The sequence below is a fragment of the Alligator mississippiensis genome, chromosome 1 (genome assembly GCF_030867095.1).
Source record: "Alligator mississippiensis isolate rAllMis1 chromosome 1, rAllMis1, whole genome shotgun sequence".
NCBI lineage: Eukaryota > Metazoa > Chordata > Crocodylia > Alligatoridae > Alligator > Alligator mississippiensis.
In genome coordinates this window covers 93,646,481-93,672,197 of record NC_081824.1, presented here as the reverse complement: position 1 = coordinate 93,672,197, position 25,717 = coordinate 93,646,481, and the positions used below count along the sequence as shown (strand labels likewise).

The 25,717-nt window shown below is 46.1% G+C and overlaps 1 protein-coding gene and 1 long non-coding RNA gene across 2 annotated transcripts in view; both read left to right on the top strand.

Annotated features, from left to right (window-relative positions):
* The first annotated feature begins 398 nt into the window (after positions 1–398).
* Positions 399–10,798, top strand: LOC132249988 (uncharacterized). Its single transcript, XR_009461554.1, has 3 exons — positions 399–475; positions 8,635–8,741; positions 8,979–10,798. It is a non-coding gene; the product is annotated as an uncharacterized LOC132249988 (long non-coding RNA).
* Positions 10,799–17,676: 6,878 nt separating this feature from the next.
* SCML4 (Scm polycomb group protein like 4) overlaps positions 17,677–25,717 on the top strand; it is a 92,958-nt gene continuing 84,917 nt past the window's right edge. Inside the window, exon 1 of the mRNA XM_019499877.2 lies at positions 17,677–17,884. Within this exon, the coding sequence (XP_019355422.1) occupies positions 17,684–17,884 (201 nt within the window). The 5' untranslated portion in view covers positions 17,677–17,683. The remainder of the gene's footprint in view (positions 17,885–25,717) is intronic.

Here is a 25,717-nt window from a genome sequence, read left to right as displayed (position 1 = left end):
GAAAAATTTATTAATACAAAAATGGGTAGGTGCTTGTAACAGGGAGTCAGAGGCTCTCATTACTTTAAGAGGAAAGAAGTAGCAGAAAGTCCTCCAGGTCAGAGGGAAACATTGCCCATGATGAGCTGGCTGCAGGGAAATAGGCAGCCAGGGACCAGAGGCTATGAGTGCCTATTGTAGTGCGAGCTGCTCTGCAATAGGACATAGGGCAGAGCCCTGCTATAGGCAGCAAGAGTACTGCTAAAGCAGCCAGACCAACAGTTGCAAGCTGCCCTGGAAGCTAGTTCTAATTAGAAACCCCTGTGGGTGGCTGGGGAACCACCTGACCATAAGGGGCTGGGCTTAGAAGGCATATAAGCTCAGGGCCTGAGCCAGGGCAGGCAGTCTGGTCTTGCAGGTGGTAGGGAGAAAAGCTCTTGAACTGGAAGACTACACCTGGCTGACACCTGAATTGCCCTGGAGGAATGCAAGTAAGGTACTGATGGCTTGCAAAGGTATATGACCCAGGTCAAGGGGAAGTTTGGCTGTACAGCCAGCAAGATGGGATTTATGTGTGAGCCCAATGCGGGGATTGTCGTGTTGTAGCTGGTGGGCTTACTTTTTTGTTCGTTTACAAAGTGGACTGGCAGTGAGTACAAAGGGGGAAGAGGAGATCACAGTAGTACCCAAGAGGTACAAGAGCGTTTTGAGCCCTGCCTGAGGCTGGGGCTCACAACATACAGGCAGTGGCTGACAGGGCCAAAGCCTTGGCACAGAAGGCATCAGAAGTGGCCAGAGGCCAGGATGGCTAGGGCTAGAGCCTAAAAAGGAGTGAGAATCAGGGCCAGGGGCCCAAAGTCCAACAGGGCAAAGCCTGAGATGGGTGAAACCAGAGCCCATGAGGATGAAATTAGGGCTGGGACCCAGATGAAAGGTTTGATGATCAGCGAGGGTTGGGAGGAACCCCCAACTACTAACAGACAAGGGCTTACTCTGGGACGCTGGGCAGCTTCCCTTTCTCCCAATAAAATAATATCAGAAAGGCAGGGTAGGAAAAAGGGCAAAAGATGGCGAATACCCAGAGTGCCAGAGCAGGGCACGAGTTGTGAGACCACAAGGAAGCATCATGGCCACCCCTGGGGCTCAGTCCTGCTACAGTCTTCCACCGCTTGATGCTTTTTTATGACTCAGTCTGCAGGGTCAGATGATGGTGTATTCCAAAAGCAGATGCATTAATAGATTTGCATAGACTTGAATAGGCAGGGACAGCCTCATGAGTGGGCAACATGGGCAGTATGGTCGGGGGGGCACCACACAAACATATGCACACACACATATGAGCAGCCTGCACTGACAGCAGTGCTCTCCCCCTGCCCCGCCTGATCCCTACCCCAAGCAGGAGCAGCCCAGCCTGTCACCAGCCACTGTTTTGGAGGAGCTGGGCCAGGCACTTGCAGGCAGGGTGTTGCCTGCTCCAGTTTGCCTGTCTTGTTTCCATACAGCAGCAGTGGTGTCTGCCGGCCCACCTGCCTCACCTACTGTGCTACTCTGCTGCTCTGCCAAAATGTGCCCCACACCACCGCACACCTGTCTCTTCCTGCAGCAGCACTGATGACTTGTGGGAGGTGCCAAAATACAAGTTTGCCCAGGGCACCATTTTCCCTCAGGCCAGCCTTGTCAAAATAGGATGAAATAGAGTTGCATTTAGAACCTAAATCCACTTAGATGCCCAGTAGACAGCAGTATAACAGGGGAGGGTGGCTGAGGTAGCTGTCCTTTGTACTGCCTGTGGGTGAACTGGGAGTGTAGAGTTGCCCTGTTATGACTTTGCCAGTAGATGGAAAAGAGTCTGGACCTATACTACTGCCAACTCCAAAAGGTGAACATAGTTCAGAAAATTCCACATTCTTGATGCCTATGATGATCATTCAACAGAAAACCCAGCTGTCTTCCCCATACCTGTTTACAGGCTTTCTGGTGGCTGTAGCATATTGGGGTCCCAGGGTCATCCGTGATGCCCCCTGGTGTCTCCTCGACCATGCCCCACTCCATCCTGAGAGTGTCTTCCCTTCTTTCCTGCCATGCCTTGATGTACTCATAGTAGTAACCAGGGAGGCTACCCACAGGCCTTTGCATGGCCCCAGTTCAACTGAACCCCTGCTAGAGTTCCCTGGTACCCTACTGGTCCTTACTGTTCTCCAGGCCCCTCGCTGGGCCTCACTGGTCCCGGGCTCTTCAATGGGCCTCGCTCTATAACCATGCTGCTGCAGGGTACCACAAACCTTAGGGGCTAATTGCATGGCTCCAATCCTCCTCTACACCAGGGCCCAAACCTCGAGGGTGTTATTGTAGTGTTCACTTGTTGGGGCTTTGACCTCCTCTGTCTCTGTTCCTTTACTCTTGTTCGGCCTTCTAGCCTGCACCCACTGTATTGGATCTGGCTTTGGGGCACTAGCTAATAGTGCCCACTCGCTGTGTTGCTTCTGCCTTAAGGAACAGATAGCCCCAGGCAGAGCCATCCCTAGGGGTATGCGGGGTCCGGGGTATAGTAGCCCGTGCAGAGCCAGGGGGTGGCAAGTGGGCAGAGTGGAGGGGTGGGTGGCGAGAGGCCGGACTGCAGAATGGGGATGGGGAGGGATGGTGAGCAGCTGGAGCACGGAGCTGGTGGCTAGGTGTGGGACCTGTATGGCACTGTCCACGGGGCCCCCCAATGTGCAGGTCCTGGGGTGGTCGCCCTGATTCACCCCACCCCTCAGGGACGGCCCTGGTCCCAGGCTGTCTGTTACAGTGGCATTGTTCTTTGTAGGCTCCCAGCATTTATTCATGACTTTGTTTTTTAACAATCACTCATGAATTTGTTAACAATAGGGGCAAGGATTTCTTTAGGTGATACCGTTTATTGGATCAACTATGTAGTTGGGATAAAGTGAGACAAACTTTTGAATGCAACTTCCTATGATCCAAACCACGCTGAATGGATCGAGACCATGCCAGGATAAGAAATGTAAAACCTGCCAACACATTTCCACCACTTCCACAATAGCTACACCCAACAACAGAACCATCACCATTCCTGGGTCTTACACCTACACCTCCAGAAATATAATGTATCTCATCCAGTGCACTACATGCCCTGATGGAAAATATGTGGGAGAAACCAAACAGCAACTACATACCAGAATGAATGCACACTGAAAATCTATCAAAGACAAAAATATCCCATTACTTGTGGGTGCACACTTTTTTCACAAGATAACCACTCTTTCTCCAGTCTCTCAGTTCTAATCCTCAAAGGGGACTTACAAAACACCTTTCATTGATGAGCCTACAAACTTCACTTCATAGATCTACTGAATACAAAAAAATCATGAACTAAATATAGACATTGGATTTATGACATTATAATCTGCCTACCATCTGAGAACCCCAGGTAACCTCTTTATAGCTTACTAGCTGCATTCTTTCACCAGGTCAACAACCCCTGCCCCTTTCCTTCCCCTTCCCTATGACCTATTGTTTGCCATTGTCCCGGGGGGAGAATGGGGGAAAGAACCCCAAACAATAAATGGGGACCCCCTGGGGTGGGGAGCACACGACGAAAAGGGAAAAGATATAAAAATAACTCAAAGAGATTACTTACCAGCAGCAGCAGGACCTGCGATGCAGCTGGAGGGAGAAAGGAAGTCCACGCCTTTATCCAGCTGAAACCGGCCGGTGACATCATTGGCAATCACCAGGCAGTGGGAATAAAGTGAACCGCCGGGAAGATGGCGGAAGGAGTGGAGCAGAGACGGGGAAGTCTCTGACACTGGGCGCTGCCCGGAATACCCTGAGGGAGAGAGAGCCAGCAGGGGCTCTCTACATCAACGAGAAACAAAGTGCTGAAGAGACAGGGGAGCCAGAAGAGGCTCCCTGCACCGACAGAGACAGGATCAGCGGAGGGATGACAGAGCCAGAGGAGGCTCTCCTCGCTAACAGAGGTGGGAGTGTCGGAGGAGTGCAGGAGGCAAAGGAGGCTTCCCCTCCGTGCGGAGATGGAATGGAGCAGTAAGGGAAGCTGAGGTACAGCCCAGCCAGAGGCTGGTTGACAGCCCACAACACTAGGAGTGGCTGGATACGTGGGGAGACACCCCCAGATAGCGGAGACGGGGCACTCCCTACAGGGGAGAAGGAGAACAATGGTCCATGTCACACAGGGCAGAGGGAGAGCCGTAACCACCCGGGGCGAAGGGCCACAGTCTACGCTGACCACAACAGACCAAACTCCAGCAGGATCAGAGGGCGTGAAGGGTTTACTGTCACCCTAACATAAGGGTAGGGGAAAAGGACTGATCAGGTCCTCCCATACTTGATTTGTGTTGGTTGTTCCTTTCTTTAGTTTTCCCCATTTTGGAGGGGCTGAGAGATAGGGCAAGGCGATATAGACAGGATGGCACTGTATTGTATTTTTCTTTACGCTCAAATAAAAGATGGAGGACCACAGTGAATTTGGAGTCCCTGGTGGTGACTGTTCGAGCCAGGAGGGTGCGATTTTCTGTAGCCTTACTTCTGATTGATTTAGTTACTTCGGGAGGCAAGTCCTAGAACGTGATAGGGCCACGTGAGCCACCGGGTCCCAGGGAAGACAAACATCATCGGGGGTATGGCCAAGAAGGTCTGATGACCCACCAGGTGTTGGTGTGAGGTTGGGGTGTAGGGAAGGTGGAGCCCCACGGACTACCGCCAGGCGGTCTCCCCGCTGCAGCCGAACCCTGGGTGGTTGGCCCCCTCCCCCCCTGCCCCACTGGTATAACATTCAAAGTTGTGGTAGATGAGATTGGGGGAAGCCACTCAGGGGATAGACGGCATCCCACTGGCCTACAGGAGACCGTAGGACGCCCTCTACCAGCCGCCCGGACCAAGGCTGAGACCGTATGTTCGAGGCCCGATGCGTACAAACTGGTCCATTGGCCGGGAACCCACTAGAAGACCCAGCCCCAGAAGAACAACCCAACGTGCAGCCAGCGGCCATGACTACTCCCAAGATGTTGGGCCAGAACCTGCAAGCGCTGACGCAGATACTGGACGTACAACAACAAATGATGAAGCGCCAGTAGGACTGGCTGTTACATGCCCTAACAGCCTTTAAGATGCTGAAGATGATGGATGACGATGACCTAGAGGCATACATCGAGGTGTTTGAGCGTCATGCTATCATGACAGGCCTGGACAAAGGGTACTGGACCAGTCAGCTCAGGGCCCTCGTGATAGGAAAGGCCCAGGCAGCGTACAGGGTGCTTCCCCGGGATGAAGCATGAGATTATGACATAGTGAAAGCGGCTATTTTGTATCGGCTGGAGATAAATCCCAAGCATTATAGGCAGCTCTTTCGGGCCAAGAAAGGGGCAGAGGAGGAGTGCCCCCGGCTCTTGTTGCAATTATTGAGGGACCTATTCAGTAAATGGATCAACCTCATGTCCTGTGACCATGACACCCTGGCCGACCAGATAGTATTAGAGCAATTTCTTAATGACTTGGAAGAACAGACCCAGTGGTGGGTATGCCAACATTCTCCCTTCAATTGCAAGGAGGCATTGAAACTGGCAGAGGCCTTTGCAGCCTTAGAAGTTAATTACCCGCAAAACAGACACAACCCCAACCCTCTACCATTGACGGTGAGAGAAACAAAAAAACAACCATTCGCCCCCAGGGGTCCGGCGAGGGATATGGTTTGTTTCCATTGCAGGAAAGTCGGGCACTTTTCAAGGGAATGCTCAAGCATCACATCAGGGAGATGGTACCTGGACCACACGGCGCATTGAATGGCAGGGGGGCGCAAGGAATCCAGTCAAACAGAGCCGATGGATTGCAGTTTCGTGATGAGTGGTAAAGGCGCCATATGGGAACAGCCCATGGTACAAGTGTGGATCGGAAACCAGCCAGTCAGGGCAGTGTTAGACTCCGGATGTGCCCAGTCCTTAATAATGGCCAGCCTAGTTACGGCCCGCCCATGCCGTAAGGCGGAGCCAGTAAAGATATCTTGCCACCATGGGGAAACCCAGCAGATCCAATGACAATGGGTACCCCTTCACGTCATGGAGCATCGAGGAGAGTTGCTGGTTGGCTTAGCCCCTCGCCTAGCCTGTGACATGTTATTAGGGCGGGATTGGCCCCCCATATATGACGCACTGGAGAGAATCCGGGATAGGGAGACCACTCAGAAGAACCTGAAGATGCAAGAAGGATAGCTAGGAGAACTTGAGGATGATAGGGAACCAGATGACGAAATGAGCGTACTAAATCTGTGTGACGTGACCAGCAGTCAACAGTTTAGGGAGGCACAAGAAGAGGACAGGGAATTACTGGAGCTGCGAGCAGCAGTGAATGTATCAACCTCCCTGCGAGCACCGACCCCAGTGACTACACCTCGGTCTGAGGTAAGACACCAACTCCTATACTGGGTCCAGCCTGGTGGGGCAGGAGAGCTTGAGCGGACACAACTCATGGTGCCCTCTTGTTTCCGGCAGGCCATACGGCAGCTCGCCCACTCCAACCCGACTAGAGGCCACACGGGGCATGATAGGACTACCGCTAGGATATTCAGGTGGTTTTTTTGGCCGGGATTGGGGGGAGATGTGGCCCACCAGTGTACTGCCTGCCCTACGTGCCAAAAAGCGAGGGAGGACTGCCCACCTAGAGCCCCTCTCCAACCCATGCCAGTGATTGACCTTCCTTTTTTAGAATAGCTACGGATGTTATCGGTCCATTATCCCGTAGTAGCACAGGCCATCAATATATACTTGTGTTCATGGATTATGCCACACGGTACCCAGACACGGTGCCACTGCAGGCAGTGACCACCCCTCGGATTGCAGAGGAACTCATCAAGTGGATTGCCAGAATGGGAATCCCACAAGAGATCCTGACGGACCAGGGGCGTAATTTTATGTTGGGAATGTTACAGGGGGTATGCCGAACATTAAAAATAAAACAGCTTCGCCCGTCTGTGTATCACCTGCAGACAAATGGGTTGGTGGAGAGGCTGAATGGATCCATAAAGAAAATGTTGCACCGGTGCATAAGGGGGGATCCTTGGAAATAGGATCTACTCCTCCTCTTGATATTATTCATCCTTAGGGATATCCCCTCAGAGTCATTGAGGTACTCCCCATTCGAATTAGTGTTGGGCCATCGCCCCAGAGGTTTGCTGCAAATTTTGAGGGAAGATTGGGAACATGACACAGCACCTACACAGGACCACTCCGTGTATCGACAAGAGTTTCAATGCTGGGTACAGTTGGCCAAAGACAATTTGCAACAGGTGCAACACCAGCAAAAGGAGAAGTACGATGCTCACTCCAAGATGCGAGAATTTGAGCCAGGACAGAAGGTACTGGTGTTGCTACCCACATCCACAAACAAATTGCTAACTCAGTGGGAAGGACCCTTTGAGGTAATCAGGAGGGTGGGCCCGGTGGATTATGAAGTACACCGACCAGGCCATCTTCATATGAGGCAGATTTACCATGTCAACCTCCTACAGGAGTGGCGCCAACCTGAAGGCTGGGTCGCTTTTTTGGAGGATGAATCAGAGGAGCTAAGCCCTGAAAGGGGTGGTGCAAACACCGGGTCGGCAGAAGCAGTAGGTCAGATCCAAGTGGGAGAAGAGCTAGCGACAGCCCAGAAAGCCGAGAAATTCATCGGCCGTGTTCAGGGAAGAACCCGGATGGGTACAGGGGACATACCACTCGATCCGTACCCCACCAGGGTTGATAGTGCATGATAGATGGAGACCAATTCCACACCATCTCACCAAGGAAATATGTAAAGAGATGGGGAGGATGTTAGAGTTAGGGATTATATGACCCTCTCAGAGGCCATGGCAGAGTTCCATCATCCCCGTACCCAAACCCGAATGGCTCCCTGAGATTGTGCATAGACTATCGACGGCTGAATGATATAGCAGTCTTTGACACTTTTCCCATGCCTCACGTCACCGAGCTAGTTGAGCACATCGGCTCCGCCAAGTTCATATTGACACTACACTTGGTGAAAGGGTATTGGCAAATCCCGGTTGCACCCAGAGACCAACTTAAGACCACATTTGGAACACCCTGGAGCCTATATGAGTTCGTGTGGATGCCGTTTGGGTTATATCGAGCCGCGGCGACCTTTCAATGCTTGATGGAACGTATCCTAGCCCCCCATGCGGAATATGCCGCCGCGTATATCGATGATATTGTCATCTTCTCGCAGTCTTAGGCACATCACAAACAAGCCCTCATCGCAGTACTGTCAGAGCTGAGAAAGGTGGGGCTAACGGCAAACCCACAAAAGTGCACGGTGGCACAAAGACAGACAAAATATTTAGGGTTCCTGGTGGGACAAGGAACAATTAGATGGTTGGCCAATAAAGTAGAAGCCATCAGCAAGTTCCAAGCACCACAAACCCATAAACAACTCCAATCCTTTCTAGGCCTAACTAATTATTATCGCCGGTTTGTCCCACAGTTCTCTGAGTTAGCAGCCCTGCTATCAGAGGCACTAAAAGGGCCATGAGGAAAAGCAGTAAAATGGATGGGGGAAATGACACGGAGCTTTCAATTACTGAAAAAAGCTCTGTGCAAGGATGTGGTAATACACACACACGATTTCCAAAAACCTTTTGTGTTGCAGATGGACGTGTCAGAGGCTGCTGTCTGGGCGGTACTGACACAAGAAGACGCTGGAGTGGAGAGAACAGTAACCTACGCCAGCTGAAAGTTGCTGCCCGCAGAAACAAGGTACACCACTATCGAGTGCGAGTGTTTGGCAATACGCTGGGTGGTGGACCACTTCTGATACTACTTAATGGGACAAGAATTTACGCTAGTAACAGACCACGCCCCCCTAAAATGTCTCAGTTCTGGGAGAACAGATAACGCTCGAATTACGAGATGGGTTCTGGCCCTCCAACCTTTTAAATTCTGCATGGTGCACCACCCAGGAATAAATAATGTAACAGCAGATTTTCTATCTAGATGCAACAATGAAACCAAAGACAACAATGAGAGACAAGAACACACAGAACTACAGGACAAGACGGGTAGGATGTTAAGAGACAGAAAGGAACCGCCCCAAGGCAATTTAAGGCGGTGGTTGTGTCCCGCGGGGGAGAATAGGGGAAAGAACCCCAAACAACAAACGGGGACTGCCTGGGGTGGGAAGCACACGATGAAAAGGGAAAAGATATAAAAATAACTCAAAGAGATTACTTACCAGCAGCTGGAGGGAGAAAGGATATCCACGCGGGTCATAAGCCGCACCTTTATCCAGCTGAAACCGACCGGTGACGTCATTGGCAATCACCAGGCAGTGGGAATAAAGTGAACCGCCGGGGAAGATGGCGGAAGGAGCGGAGCAGAGATGGGGAAGTCCCTGACACCAGGCACTGCCCGAAATACCCTGAGGGAGAGAGAGCTGGCAGGGGCTCTCTATATCAACGAGAAACAAAGTGCTGAAGAGACAGGGGAGCCAGAAGAGGCTCCCTGCACCGACAGAGGCAGGATCAGCGGAGGGATGACAGAGCCAGAGGAGGCTCTCCTCGCTAACAGAGGTGGGAGTGTCAGAGGAGTGCAGGAGGCAAAGGAGGCTTCCCCTCCAGGCGGAGATGGAATGGAGCAGCAAGGGAAGCTGAGGTACAGCCCAGCCAGAGGCTGGTTGACAGCCCACAACACTAGGAGTGGCCGGATACGTGGGGAGACACCCCAGGATAGCAGAGATGGGACGCTCCCTACAGGGGAGAAGGACAACAGCGGCCCATGTCACACAGGGCAGAGGGAGAGCAAGGGGCCTGATTCTTTTTTTTTTTTTTTTTTTTCCCAGTGCGGGGTGAGCTGCTGGAGGGCTGAATGGACCCTGAGTTGCAAGAGGCCCTGGTCCTACCCTCCACAGAGGTGTCACCTCCTGGGGGCTGCCCAAGTGGGCTGCTAGCAGGCCAGGTGCTGCCCCAGCTCAAAGGCAGCACCCAGCCTGATCCAACAGTTCCCCAAGCCTGCCCACTGAAGTTCATCAGGTGCTGCTCCCTGAGTGGGCTCGGGGAACCATTGGATCAGGAGCCACTCAGCCCACCAGCAACTTGCCCCCCCTCCCTGTGGTCAGGCTCCAGCTCCAACAAAAAAAAAGGGGAGGGGTTGGGCCCCTCTCTATAATGTGACAGAAACCTAGGCTTGCAAGGTTCTGAGTTTGGGAATACTCAAGAATTGGAAGAGTCAGTGCACAATGAAAGTGAAGCCCTGGACCACAAAGGAAATCACCTGCTAGGCACTTTCTGCCTGTGTGGCTCATGGAAGTCACTGGAACACAGGACAAACATGAAGATCCTTGTGGCTGGAATACTGTGGTGGTCTGGGGCTTGAGAATATATTGTAAATGAAGGAATACTTTTTAAAAAATTGGTGCATAAACACAAACTGAACTGTGTTGTGTCTGTGAAGTATGCTTTGCCTTACGGGGATTAAGAGCTGATCCTTTCCCAAAATAGAGACTCGAATTGTTGGAATTGTCCATGTGTCAGTTAGGATAATCTGATAACTGCTTAAGTCTTGGTATAGTGCTGGGTTAAACTATTATCCCCTAGAATTACTCTCATAAAATTTAGTGGTTTGTTTTTTCCATCAGTTCTTGCAGTTATTAGTGTTAGTTTAAACAGTAGCATTTATTGTAGGCATTTATCTTCATTAATAAAGATCTCTGTGGGTTACAAAACTATTTGCACATCAGATTACCTGTAAATCTTGGGAATAGTTAGAAACAGACAACTCCTAACCCCAAATAGTTCAGAACACACCAATTCATAACAGTAGCCAAGCATAGTTCAGAAGATTCCCTGTAAGATTCCCTGTGTAATTTGCCAGTGCTGGTCTAGGACATTTTTATTCCCATCCTTGGCCTTACATTGGCTACAACTGCCTGTCATACAAAGCTGCTTGGGTGAAATCCTAGCTCCACTGAAGTCCAGAAAGAAGTCTTGTTGATGTTAATGGGGCCAGGCTTTCACTTCATGTGCAGTGGTTTTATGATGTGCGCCATTACAGCCTTGCCATTCATTGTTGGACTGTGGAAGGAGGTGGTCTTAATTTTAGTGAATGAGTAGAGCCAAGAGGTAAAGGTTTAATGAAGTATGTCCAAAGTGAAGTATTTAAAAATATGGTAAAAAAAGAAGGTACACGCTGCCTCAGATAAACGGACGTGGGAAAGTCCAAACCTAAAACAGTTTCCTTGTGCTCTATTTCTGTGCTATACCTTCCAGTATACAGGTTTCTCCTTCAGCTTCTTTCTATTCCCAGAAGCTATACTGTAGTATGTCTACACTGCAGTTTGCTCCATCAAGTAGATACCCAAGCTGGGTGGAAGCAGCCTAGCCACAACAGCCCTTTTGACATTTTACTGACTCTTCAGTGACTCAGTTCTTACAACTGACTCGTAGAGTATGTTACGTTAAACCAAAAACAGGCTACTGACAACTGCCTCTATGCAGCTGAATATACACACTCCTTACCCAGCTCTGTGAGGGGAGGGTCTCGTGTGTTCACCCCGACTGACTTGGAAGGGAGTAAGATCCTTTTGGAAAAACAAGCAAGTATGTTTGCTGCCACTTTTTGCCTCAAGAGACAGGTTTCATCTTCCTGCAAATTGACCTTCCTCTCTACCTTCCCCTACCCCCCAACAGGAAACTGAGTGGGGAGGGGAGGACCTTTTACTCTATTTCCACAGCAGGAGATTAATCCTGCCAAGCTCTTTCTGCAGTGCCAAAGGCATGTGGAAAGCCTCCCAGGTTAGCAAACAGCTGCTCTAACAAGCGTGAGTCAGCACTTGATCTCCAGGAGATCAAGGCTCATATTCTCCACAGGAGCTATTAACTCTGCCTAAAGACCAATGGGAGAAAATGCCATGCCATGAGGCTATGTCTGAATAGCATTTTCCTTTGTTCTTACCAGCTTTGATAACACAATGTGTTACTAAATGCAAGAGCTTTGAGCAAAAGGATATAGAGAAGAGGGTGACCTGGTTGCTCCATCATGTGAACAACCATCTCCTGGAGAACAAAAATAGATCAATGGTTGAGGGCTTGCATAGTCATGCTTGGGTTTCCAAGGCAAAGAAATCAGGAAGAATTTGGATTACATTAAAGAAAAGAGACCGAAAACTAATATACAAATAAAAGAAGAGCACTTTGTGTGGATTGGGTGGAAGATCTGGAATGAAATCTTGGCCCCACTGAAGTCAATTGGAAAACTTCCATTAACTACAGTGAGCTTGAAATTTCACCCCGTATTCTCCAATACTAAGAGTTTTTTCTTTTCTTTTCAACAATAGGAGCTTCTTGGTTTATCACTGACTTCATCCATGATAAAAGGGACAAAAGATTTTTCCACAGTTGAGAGTATATACTAGAAATTGAACAGGGCCCGGTTCTGATGTCAAGTAACCGAGTGATGCTGAAGAAGTTGCTCAGAGTTCAAGGGAGTTACACCCAAGTTATAATGATATAACTGAGATCAGCATTAGACTTAAATATTTTTCTCATTCTGTTTGGTTATTTTTTTTAAATCGTAAACATATGTTGGGATGGTCTAAAATGATAGGAAAAAATATGCTCTCACACAAACCAAAAAGACAAAATCTAAGAAGAAAACTTCAGTAAAATACAGGTTTAAACGATTATTTTTTATTAGATTGGTTAAGTAAGCTCATTTCTGGATTGTTATACTTTGCTTCTGATTACAGGGCTGATTCTTTTCTAGCACCAGTTTTATACCAGTATAATACATTTAACTTCAGTAGGGATTCTCCTGATTTTACATTAGAACAAACAGGAAGAGAATCAAGCTGCAGGTTGTCTTTGTAATTAAATGAGATTACAATGTGCTCTATATTGCAATGGAGCCTTTGTCTTTGCTACATGGGTTCAAATACACTGCATTGCACTTTGCACAGTCAAATAGGTTAGCAGGGAAATCAGTACAATAGTAAACTGTTTGATCCTTAAAAGCCCTGACAGATTCAAAAGACTACCAGTTCAGACCCTTGTGATCAGGGAACAAAACCTTTAATGCCAGTATCTGATGGGTTGTTCTTTTGGGAGGGAGGGAATAAGATCATCAACATGATTAGTAGTTACAAAAAATACCAACACTAAATGTTTTTCTAAAAAGTTATGCTTTAGTTCATGTAAGAATTAATTCAAAAGCATTCTGTGGGCTGTATTATACAGGCCGTCCAAGTAGGTGACCCACAGTGGCACCTTTTGGCTTCATAATCTTTAGGATATACTCAAGAAACTGGAATGGAATAATGTCAGAAGAATGTCAAGGAGCTACAGCTATTGTGATTTTAAAATATTACAAATATTAGGTTGCCTAGGTAGCAGGTATTATCCACGCCCAGGTCATACATCATAAGAATCTCCAAGAGTAATTCCTAAAGACAACACCTAAACACACCCGAGGAAGACACAAATTTTCTGTTCTGCGAGAACATTTAGAATTCTGCTGACAATACTCAAATGGTGAAGAACTGACACGACAGCCTAGCTGTTGACAATGTAACACACAAGAAAAGGCAGACATTGGCTCCATGTGGAACATTTCCTTAGTGGCTGAACAGACCATGATATGTCACTTTTTAAGAACAAGTTGTGGCTTTATACTAAGCCACTGAGATTCAGAGATAAAAATGGTCTCAGCAGTCAATGGTCTCAGGAACATGACCTGGGAAGGACAAGACTGAGCATTCCAGCCAGCATTTCATCTGCGAGGCTGCTCCAGACTCATCCCCAGTGCTCACTCTTGAGCCCTTGGACACCAGGAGATCAGAGGCAGCTGATGGGTGTCTGGTACAGTTTCATGGGCAAACTTCTGGCTCTAGAACATGTCAGTGGACTTTTATGGGTGGGGCATGCTTAATCCCATCTTCCCTGAAACCTAACATAGCGTAGACAAGCCCATTGTCATCTGTCAGGGAATTTCAGCTCTTCTTTCCTGACCTCATTCCTTGCTATATGTTGTATATATGGGTTCTGGGTATTGTTTTTGGTTATGATTTTCGTGTTTAACTTAAAAAAGAAAAGAAGGAGAGGGATGATACAACAGTGATTACTTCATCAATATGAACTGATTACTGCCAAGGAATGGGATGTATGGGGCTCACGTAAAAGGCCAGTGAAACTGGCACAGCACATGTTAAATAGCACATGCATTTTCTGCATCCTGGTTACTAAGCTGCTGTCAATAAACAGAGAGCATAAAACTAACTACTGCATAAAACTCATTTTAATAATAGTAGCCTCTTGATGTCATAGACAGCGTGTAAGTGTTGACAGGGGGGCCACAACTCCACATCACTGCTGCCCCTGCTGCTGCCAGGAACTGGCTCTGGCCAGGCTACAGCCCTGTGCCTCATCATCAGCGCAGAAATCTGGGAGGGCATGTGCCCCCTGTCTCCCCAACATGTCCCCTATACTTTATGCAATACATTCCTAGGAGATACATTCCCAATAACTATATTAATATACCAAGGTATAATTTAGGTCAGCTTGATTATTTGTCTTTCTTGTTACAGTAATTAGGCTCTGAACTCTGAATAGTTAAATAGGGAAAGCCACTCCTTTGAACTGAGGAGACCCAAGGCTGCCAGCTCCCCCTTCTTTTCATTGTAGAGTCCCCATGCTGAGGCACCCTGCACCCCAGCCAGCCGCTCCTTGCTTGGCTGGGGCACAGTGTGCTTCTAGACAGGGGAGCAGGCAGCCCAGGGCTGGCTGTTCCCTTTTCTCCATGTGCCTTCACTGGAGAGCCCTCATGCTGAGGCACCCTGCGCCCCAGCCAGTCATTCTCCAGCTGGCTAGGGCACAGGGTGCCTTGAGACAGGGAGCAGGCAGTCCTGGGCTAGTTGCTCCCCTGTCTCTGTGTGCATCAGCAGAAAGGCTCTGCTGTGGAGCCCCTACACTGAAGTACATGGAGCCCCTGTCTCAAGGCACATTGCACCCCAGCCAGCCACAGAGCAGCTGGCTGGGGGACAGTATGCAGGCAGTCTGCCCCAACCAGGTCCCTTACAGCACATGGAGCAGTGGTACAATGTGTCCTGCTGCAGACTGCATGATCAGGGGCATGCACTGCAGCACAAAGTAGTGGCACAAATTTGTGCCACTACTATTTGTGCTGTTTCAAATGCATGCCTCTGCTTTTGTGGGCGCAGCCTAGGATGGGATTCTTGGTGATGGAATCAGGGTCGATATACGTGTGTGTGTGTGTGTGTGTGTGTGTGTGTACGCATGTGTTTTGTGTATACTTACTGCTCGGAGTACAGTTTTAAAATGTCACAGGATTGGTGATAATTATGTAATTTAATAAATATGTGTATCTTTTGATGAGATGCACACACACGATCGCTACCTTGCTATTTTGCTTACACCTTGCAAGCAACATCCTATAACTTCCATTGTACTTTACTGCTTGGCTCATAAATAATGATAGAAATACTTGTGATAGCTAGCAGATCCAGAAAAAGTTGGGTAGTAAGGATTCTTTAACTTTAAAAGTCAGTTTATTCTCTGAATATACACAATATCTCCCTTTATGAGAAATTTCTTTGATAGTATTAATTATGCTGACTTCCTGCTATTTGAATACATTCACTTTCTTTCACTTAAGAGGTTTAATCCTTTAAAATATCAGATCGTCCTTTGAGTTCAGTCTATGTGATACATTCATGAACTGTAACTTAGCTGATACTGCAATAAATCTCTTCAGTGGACCACTGAACAGAGTTTGGTCTTCAGGTGTGCAAGGACAGGAGTGGAGATTTAGGGCCTGATCAAAGCCCCGTGAAGCCAAAGGAAAGACTTCAATGGAATCTGGTTCTCTGTCATTTTATGCTTTCCCATAAATGAGCAAGTACTCACACAGTGTCCAAACCTATGCTCCTTTCAGTTTTCTGATTTCCAGAGAATCTCCTCTGTGAAGTATTATTTTTCCAGTCTTTATTAAAAGGAAACTCAAAAGAAAAAACCTCATTTCTGTGCCATGCTTTCATGTCTGTGTTGGTGTGTCACACCTAGAATGTTGGTTCATCTTCCACTCTCCTCCTTCACAGCTCACCTTGTTCTAGGCTGATCTGAAACCTAAAATGTTTTGCTTTGGGTGGTGGTAGAGGATCAGAAAGTGCAATTTAAGAAGTGTTACAGTAAAGCATTACACCCTGTGCAAGAAGGAATAAAAGCTACAGTGCTCAAGAGATAGAGAACCTTTCCCTTTGACTCGTGTTGTGTTGAACTTACTGCTTTAAACCATTCTCTGTGCAAGGCTGTAAGTTTCTGATTAGCTCCTGAAGTATACATCTAGGGAACGTAATCACATCATTTCTGGGCACTTTATTAATTTACACACTAGGCGCAACTACACATGAACATTTACTGCTCAGTAACTGAAATTACTGCTCAGTAAGGGTGCTCGTCTACACCTCCATGCCCATTAATGCACTTTAATGCCTGCACATGTAGACACCAGCCTACTGCACAGTAAATTTAAGCCAGCATAAATGCTTGTGTAGACATGCCTACTCAGAATTATTACACAGCATTTGCTTTGATCTGATGATCAAGTCTTGCAATACATAATGGACCTCTTCAAAATGAGCAGATACCTATAACGCTTTTAACAGATCTGTTGTTAACATATTAAATATAAACGTGTTTACTGTTGTGTTCAGGTGGGAGTTTTTTGTTTCTTCAATTCAGTAATAGTTAAACAAACAAACAACCCCCCCCATACACACACAGAAAACCCCCTAAGTAGTGGAAAGGGAAAGTCTTGATTGTCAATCACATTCTGGTTTTACATTTAAAGTTTTGATGAGGCAAGATATTTTTCACCTCAGTAATATACAGACCTTCAACTACAAACACTCATTACCAGGCATTGCTTTTCCTACCATCAGTCCCTGGAGGTAAATAGGACTCCAGCATTATATTCCCTGCAATGTCAATGCTAAGCAATTCAAATCATGAGTTCGGTCCCAAGAAAGCATGTGATTTTTAATTTTTTTTAAAATTTTAGAATGTATAATGAATTCTGGTGACTCTTAATTTGCTGCCTGCTTTCTGAGCCTTTAGAGTGCACTTGGGTAACATTTATTTACAGGCTTTTCTCTATAACCAGGTTGGCTAGAAACTCTTCTTAACAATGTGAAACCTTCAATTCCTGCATAATCTCTTGCCTCAGGGGGTTGGAGCTTTAAAAAGATACTAAAAATCATGAGGTTCACACAGTAGCATATCCAGGGATGGGACAAGGGGAGTGTGTCCTGCTCCCCAGTTTGGCTGTGCCATGCATGCGGAGCACTTTTTGAGCTTGCTGCCTGCATTTCAGAATTTCACTCATCAGGCAAGGCATTTTCTTCCACCATCCAATAATACTGCAGTATTTTTGGTGTGTTGGGGGAGTGTCCCCATTCTGCAGGGTGCAATTTTAACACTCTCAGACTGTACTGTATAGAATTGTCTGTTTTATAGCTTTTTCAGTGCTCTAGCTTGTTGCCGTTTTATGATGTATAGTAAAAATCAGAAAGACAAAGATAGTAAAATGAGCAAATTGCCTTGGCATTTGCGTGGGTTTTATTTTCAACTGCAAATGTCCAAAAATGCTTGGGTTCGTCTTCTTTTTTTGATTGATTTTTAGTTCCTCTGCATATGAGTCATTTGTCATCGCTGCCTCCAAGACTGGATACTGTTGACATGCAGTCTCCAAGAATACCAGGTAGAAAACGAGGAAGACCCCCACTCCATTCTACTGCGATGAAAATGGCTGTTCACAATCTTTATTCAACACCAGGTGGATCCTTACCCATAGTGAAGATCCCAAAGAAGAGAGGGAGGAAACCCGGGTACAAGGTACATATTCTCATGCCCCCGTCCCAGCACCTTTTTGCTGTTGATGATGTTTGATACTTTAAGATGCAGTATGATGGACATGAAGTCTGGAACTAAAACAAGCATGTCAGAAGCTAGTGTAGAACAATACAATGACAGAAACAAAGCTTAGTTTTCCTTAATATAATGTTTCTCCTAATATAATTGATCCAGCTGATCAAAAATGAGGGGGGAACTGCAAACATTTTGAAACTGTTTTTATTTTGAAGCATTTGACAAGAACTTGTTTTTCCAAAACATTTTTGGAAATCTTTAACCTTCTACCCCAGATTATTTTTTTGCTCAAAAGTGAGGAAAATGGGAACAAAAAGGGAGGAAAAGATGCAAGTTTTCACTGAAAAATCAGCAAATTTGGGGATTTTTTTTACCTTTAATTTTTGAAGAAAAGACCTTTATGACTTTTTTTTGTTTGAAAAATTATGAGCAGTTCTTAAAGCAAGGCATTAATGTAATGTGAGACATGGATTCTGAATAGTACAATAGAAAGGGAATAATCTGTGAATTTAGAACTCAAGATGTTTCCAGGCAGAGACACCTGAAAACAAAGGGCCAATCTATTTGTAAGACCAGATCAACATAGGCATGACCAGTAGTAGCACCCCCATGCTACCATGACAATAAGCCTACCCCACCTGACCTGCAGAGTGAGCCAGAGGAGAGTTCATTCTCCATGTTCTCAGACTTTCGGCTGAAATTACCAATTTTTCTGGTAATTTGTATCATGAGGCCATTTGCCCAGTAGGAATTGGCTTGAGACTAGAGACTTCATTTAAGCTATGCCAGGATAGGAGATCACTGGCAGTGAACTGGAATCCTTTCCTTTATTGAGGACATCATTATCCTTAGCTCTTTCTGTAAGAGTAGTGGGCCAAATTCTTCTCTGACATGTGTGGGGCTGCATAGGTCATTGCAAAATGTAGTCCAGTATTGTTTCTTGTGACTGGTAGCTAACCACACAAGCTGCACATTGCAGAAAAAAAAATGAGTATAGTATCATGAGAGAGAGAGAATTTTTGTTAAAGAGGAAAACAAGATACCCTGTAGTTAGGTGTTTTTGTTGTCAGTAAATTGCTTGGTTGTTTTCTCAGTTTATTTTTGGAGCTAGGTACATGGATAATGCCTGTTTACTTTTTATTACTTTTTTATGAAGATGGCTACAGATGTGGAGTCTGTTTCTTGAAGAGTGCAAATTACCAAATATTAGAAAATACTAATAAATTGCCTAAAATACAGTGATGTTTAGCATGAGTAGGTAATGCCTACTTCAAACTTCCTTTAAAAAGCCCCTGTACAAGGTAAAGACAAAATACTCATTCTTTTCCTTGGATCTGGGTCTTATTTAACAAAGAACAGCATAAAAACACCCCAAGCCACACACTGTATTCTCCACCTATGAGCTATTCCAGTGCCTTGCATCCAGATGGGATAACCAGCTGCTTAGCTCAAAGACCTTCTTAGTCCTTTCCCAGAACAACTACCACTTGATTACAATGAAAGGTGGCTTGGACAAATGCTGCCAGATTGCTACAGGTTGAACTAGCGCCCTTCTGCAATAGGCAACGCTTTGCCTTAAAAGATCATTGTCAAGTTTCTCTGGAGTTTTCTGAATGGTACAAGTCTACAGCTCATTTGAAGTGCCACCCTTGTTGTTTATTTTATTTAAATACCATGTGGAGACACTGTAGCCAGGGTGTAGCCCCATTGTGCCTGGACTATGTGGAAATACATAGTAACAGATAGGCCCTCCTTCCAGAGGGCTCCAAGGCAAAGCCCCATGTGCCTGACCTCACCCCTTCTCTCAACTTCAACAAGGATTGGATCAGATCCTAGTTCTGCAAGCTGCATGAGCAGATGTTTCAGCATCTTACTGAATCAGTACCAGACAGGAAGAAATACATCGGAATACATGGGGTTCACTGCTCCTGCAGATATGCCTCACTTCCATCTGATCTTGTCATGACTGGACCTGAGGGACTGAGAAGCCACCATGGACCCTTGGCTCCTCCTCTTCAGGCCCACAGCATTTGGCCATATGCTATGTCACCTGCTGCACGAGGCTGCCCCTCAGTGACAGGGCCTGGATTCCAAAAACCCAAGATCCTGTGGTTTTTGGATGTTGCTTGTGTTTAGCTCAACCCTTGCACCTCTGACCACTCCTATCACGCCTCCTTCTTCTTTGTGCCACCTTGTTATTCTCTCCCTGGGGCCAACTTGCTCTAGTCAAACCTTCCTAATTTCCCCTAACCAATATCTTTCCCCTGCTTCCTCAGGCTTTCCATTATGAGATGTGAAAGTTGTTTCCCATCCTCCCATCCCAAGCTTACTGTATCACTTTGTGTTATCTCCAGTGTCTGTATCGATTGACACTTTCACCATTTACACCATTCTCTGCTTTCACCAGTCCTCCAGCACCTTCGTTTTCTTGTGTCAGTCACATAGTTATTCACCGTGCTAGGTGCTTCAGACAAGTGAAAAACAATTCCATATTGACTAAGAAACAGCTCCCTGAACCATTTCCTAATCCCCATGAAAAGCTTTGCTCTTCACCTTTAAGCAACAGATTTTACATTAGTAACATCCTCATGAATAATGTAAATAAATGACCAACTCATCTTAAACACACTGACAGCTCTAATACTCAGATATGGTGACCTTTATGCAGTAGTCTGTAATAACAGACCAAAATATTGTAGCAACATGATTATAAAAGATAGTGCTTTGGGGTAATTATCTTAGACTTCACTAGTATTTTTTTCACCAAAACTAAGGAAAGGTTAGCCATTTTTTGACACATTGATTATTATTTTAGCAAATTGTTATTGGTTGATATGCATGCATGGCCAAAAGAGTGCATAATAAATATTACTGCATTATGTTATTACTCTAGAAATGTAACTTTCTATCTGTCTTACTCCAGCTATTCACTATTAGTAATTTTGCATCCTATGGTACATTTGTATAAAAAAAAAACAACTCAAGATGTTTTGTAGACAGGGAAACCAAACCACAAAATGGCTAAACAATTTGCCCAACAGTTACAATGAGCTTGTGTGCAGAGTTGCCAACAGAGCCCTGCTCCTGCTGCTACTGCCAGACATGTTGACTGCCTCTTCTTATTACTAGAGGTTTTGCATTTCATCCTTAAAATTTTTCTGAAAGATTTGTTCTGTCATCCCCCTCTCTAAAACATACATATGTGCATGTGAAAGCTGCAGTTTTACCAAGCACAAAAACATTTCCATCGAAGAGAAGGAAACAAGATCTGAAACAGTGGAATTCCTCAGTGAGCAGCCGGGGCCCTAAAATTAGGAAATAGAAAATGGAGCCAATCCAAACATTTAAAATGTGATTTTCATGGTCCCAACTCTTTTCTAGAAAATGTTGTGCCCAAAGAATCAAATAGGCTTTCACATCATCTGCTGGCACCCGACCGTGCAAGGTGCTGAGCGTCCTCAGTCTGCAGAAGGCATTTTGTATAAGTGCTCATCACCCTTCAGGTTTGGGTAGTGAACCTTTCAGGGACGGATGCTCATTTGATGTAAATGATCAAATCCTGGGGAATTTACTGTGCTGGAGGATCTTCCCCTCGGTTCTGAGTGAGTTTCAATGAGAATTTCTCATCATTGCTGGAGTTCAGTCTGATTTAAAAAAAAAAATCCAAAACCTCTCCTCTCTGGGTCTTAGGGGCACCAGGTTCAGTGGCAGTGTCAGGAGAAGAAAGAAAAGTAATGAATTGAAGATCATTCATTATTTATGGGCTTTGCTTTAACATCACCATTTCTGGCATGCAGTGTGTATGAATGGCATCTTCAGGGGGATGCTGCTTTTTCTCGATGCGTGATGGCCAGAAATAAGATGTCCTTTAATAACTGATGGATTAAGCATCTGAAGTTTCCATTCATGGTCTGTAGCACTCAGTGCTTTTGGCCTCATACTATTTATTTGCACTGCAGGATTTGCACACCAAAGCAGTGTTTCTGTGAGGTGCCTTGCTGTATGGTGCGCTCCACTGAAGTGTGGTACTCTCAGGGAAATTGTGCACTCTGAGTTTAAGTCAAAGATTACATTTCATGATGGGTAGTTCTGGCATGATTTAATTAGCTCTCAAATTGTATGACTTGCAGATACCATGAGACTTATATGCATTTTTAAAAGCGACTATCTGCCCAAATGGCAGACAACCAACTTCTTTATGGCAACCAGATAGCTGAATTATTACAGAACAGATGGGCAAATACTTCCTGAATTTTTAGCAAAATATGAATTGATAGTCCAGAGTTAAATTTAATTTGACTGAGATCTGAACAACAGGGACTTTTATCACATCATTGTATATAACCTAATGACCCACTGACTGGCTTCATTGATGTTAATACTGTCTGTCAGTATTTCTAAGGTGCCCCTTAACAAACCGTATCCCAGTCTGTTCCCTCATGGAGTAAAATCCTTTCATCTATGAGACTGCTGATTTTGCATTTTTGTTATGATTCCTTCAGATGCTTTTCTTCCCATTCTAAAGTGGCTTTTCTCTAATGAAATGATGACAGCTGTAAATTCATACCTTTGCTTAAATGTAGTTTTCATTCTGATTACCCAAATATCTACGATAGGTCATAGAGGCAATCCAGAAAGGGTTGACAGAAGGACCAATTACTTCTCCAGTAGCAAATAAGGGGACAATTAATCAACAGCTGAAATAAAGGACTGCAGCCCAGCCAGAAAAGGTGGCAAACAGAGAGGCTTGAGATAGTGGCATAGCTGCAGATGGAAGAAGCTGCATGTGGAGACAGCTCCAGAGGGACACCTGTTTGTCTTACAGGGTGACACTGGCAAAGACACTTGTATACAAAGATAGGAGTCGATCAAGGATGCAACAAGGAACTGTAAAGATGAGACTATGGCTGCTTAACACAGAGTTCCTGAGCTGGACTCAAGACAACAGGGTAAACCTGGGTTCCCTTCCCCACAGTAGAAAGAATCATCTTTGAAACTAAAGGAGCAAGGACTTAATAAACCCTCAGCCTGGTGAAGCACAGACAGTTGGGTGAAAGACTGCTCTAAACTGGATTTCATTTAGACCCTATTGCCTGTTGTGGGAGAGGGGGTAAAACCGTCACAGACATGAGAGGAGTGTTGCTACAGCTCACCTAGCCACCAGTGGATACTTTGGTGTGTGCTGCTAGAAGTGCTGTCTGTGGCACAGATCCATCAGCCTGCCAAGGAAAGTGTTAATGGAAAAGGTCAGTCACACAGTGGTGGGTCTAATGTGGAAGATATCCTACAGTTAATGACCCAGTAAATATGGCCTTGTCCTAGAATAAGCAGCAGCAGCCAGGGGGCAGGAACTGATGGTGCAACAGCAGCGGTTAGTGGTTAGTGGCCCTGGCATGATTAGTGCTGTCAAACACCCCACCTATAGCATCAGCAACTGGACTGGATATGGCCATGTACTTCTGGGGTACAAAGATAGGACCTAGTGATCAGGCATTCCTGGAAACGTTTGCATGCCTTGACAGCTGCACCTGTGAAGTCTGGAGTCATGGACCTTTGCCTCATGCTGATCCTAATGAGTGAGACACAAACAACACAGTTGAGCCTTGGACAGATGGATGGTTCTTAACTGTTGGACACTGCAAATGGCTAAGATGGAGCAGTATACTGTGAGTGAGTAGATAAATTAATGCAGGGAGCAGAGAGGTGAAACATGGAGGAAGCGCAGGAACATAAGCCAAAGCTCAGAGGCTTCAGAACTCTGGATGGAAGTGACTGGAACCTGAGTCTCAGTCGAGCATGCAAGTGTTGGAATGGGTAATTTTGAAGCAGTCTATTCAGGTTCACTCACCTGCAGCAAGATGGGTGCAGGAATATTGGGCTGAGGACCTAGATGAAGAGGTTAGACTAGGAGAGAAGTATGTGGTTGCCAAAGCTTCCAAATGTCATCACAGATGAGTGGATGTCTCCGACTTGGATGCTCTTGAAGCAACTTACATGAAGAGAAGTGTTTTTAATTAGATGGTGCCTTCTTCTCTCCCTCCCTACCCTGAGGGTCAGAAAAAGCAGTCTGCTTCTCCTATATAACAGGCTGGATGAGAAGCGTGGGGCTGGTCCACAGGCACATGGGACTGGGCCCACAGAGCAGCCCTGTGTGCTGGAGCCAGTGTGAGACCTGGACTAGCCCCATGTACTGCATGCAGTGCCCACACCAGATCAACCCTATGCACTGGGTCCAGCCTGATCTAGCCCAACCAACAGCATATTGGACCACTCCAGTGCAGGTGTCATGTGCAGCGTGCACCCCAGATTAGCCCAGCATACCATGTGCAGCATGTCACATGCCAGACCAGCTCCTCATCTGCATCCCTAGCCACTCTGTCCTGCCATGGAATGTACTTGCACCACTCACTGAAGGACCCCTACAATTCATCCTCCAGGACTACTGCTAATGATGATATTTCTGTTCTTCACTGAGACAACCATTCAGGCCCAGATGGATTCTAGATGTGGATAAACATGGGGTATGATAAGCTACTGAAAGGACACTCAGGTCTAGGAGCACATGATCACTGGTCTGCTTGCATCATAGTGTAACCATGGGGGTCAAATGGGGCACAGGACCAGGCACTGACTTGGGGGGGAGGGGGAGGACAGAGGGAGCAGACCCTTATGCTGGTGGCCAGCAACAACCTGACTACAGTTGTTGACCACACACACCATTGCCATCCAGGGCATAGAACCTCCCAGCCATGCCCCTGGCTTACACAATGATATAACACTATTCCTACATAAGAGCTTATTTAACTTGTAAACTTGTTCAGTCATTTGTGGATGAGACTAATAAAAATGTATTGTCTGCCTGTATTAAAAAAGTCCTGAGACCTTATTTTTGGCATGCTTTTATGCACACGTATTTTAGAGCAGGGATTGGAAATCTGGCATAGGGCGTGGCAGGAAGCACCTTGGCTAATCCCATGAAAATCCAGACAAATTGGACTGTTATTACCTGGAGGGATTTGTATTGGCTCATTAGAGACTTTGATTTATCTCCTGCTGTGGATATGCTCAAACTTATTGCATCACCAGCTGCAGAAAAATCTGCACATGAAGAGTTACCCCACAGAACAACTCAACATGTGCCAATCTGTCAGATCTCCACCATGTAGCCAGACTGCATGCACATCTCCATAGGGTAATTGAGCAAGTAACAGTCCAAGGGCTCAGAAGGAGCTCAATTGCAATTGCTCCTTGCTGCTACTCCAAGCTAAGGTGGGGCAAGGCATTATAATGGTGCATAGGGATTTCTGCATTGACAATCCTGTGAATATCACTGCCTCCCCCCAGGAATACTGGCAGAGTGCGTCTCACCCTTCTACAGTGCTGAGCCTCATACAGAATGGCACCACAGGAGTGCTGTCATTTATCTCACCAGCTCAAGTGGCAGAGGTCTGTGCTGTGGATCTAAAAGTTCCAGCTTCACTGATGATCTGTGAGGGTGTTGATATTATGCTGTAGGACAGAATTTTGGTGAGTTATTTTTAGTTTTGTTTTATTTTTTAACCTATTTGATGTGAAGAAGAGTTGCAAGTGTTGCAGGCCCTTAATATTCCTTAAGCAGAGTAAAATTTTTAAGGGAAGTCTGTGTCATGAAAGTGTATGATGTGAGACATGTTAGTCCATCCCTCCTCCTCACTTAAGGGGTCTTAGCTGCGACTCAGAAGATGTGGGCTTAATTCTCTGCTCTGCCAGTGTTCCTTTGTGGCCAGGATTGCCAACTGTCTGTAAATTTATGGACAGTCA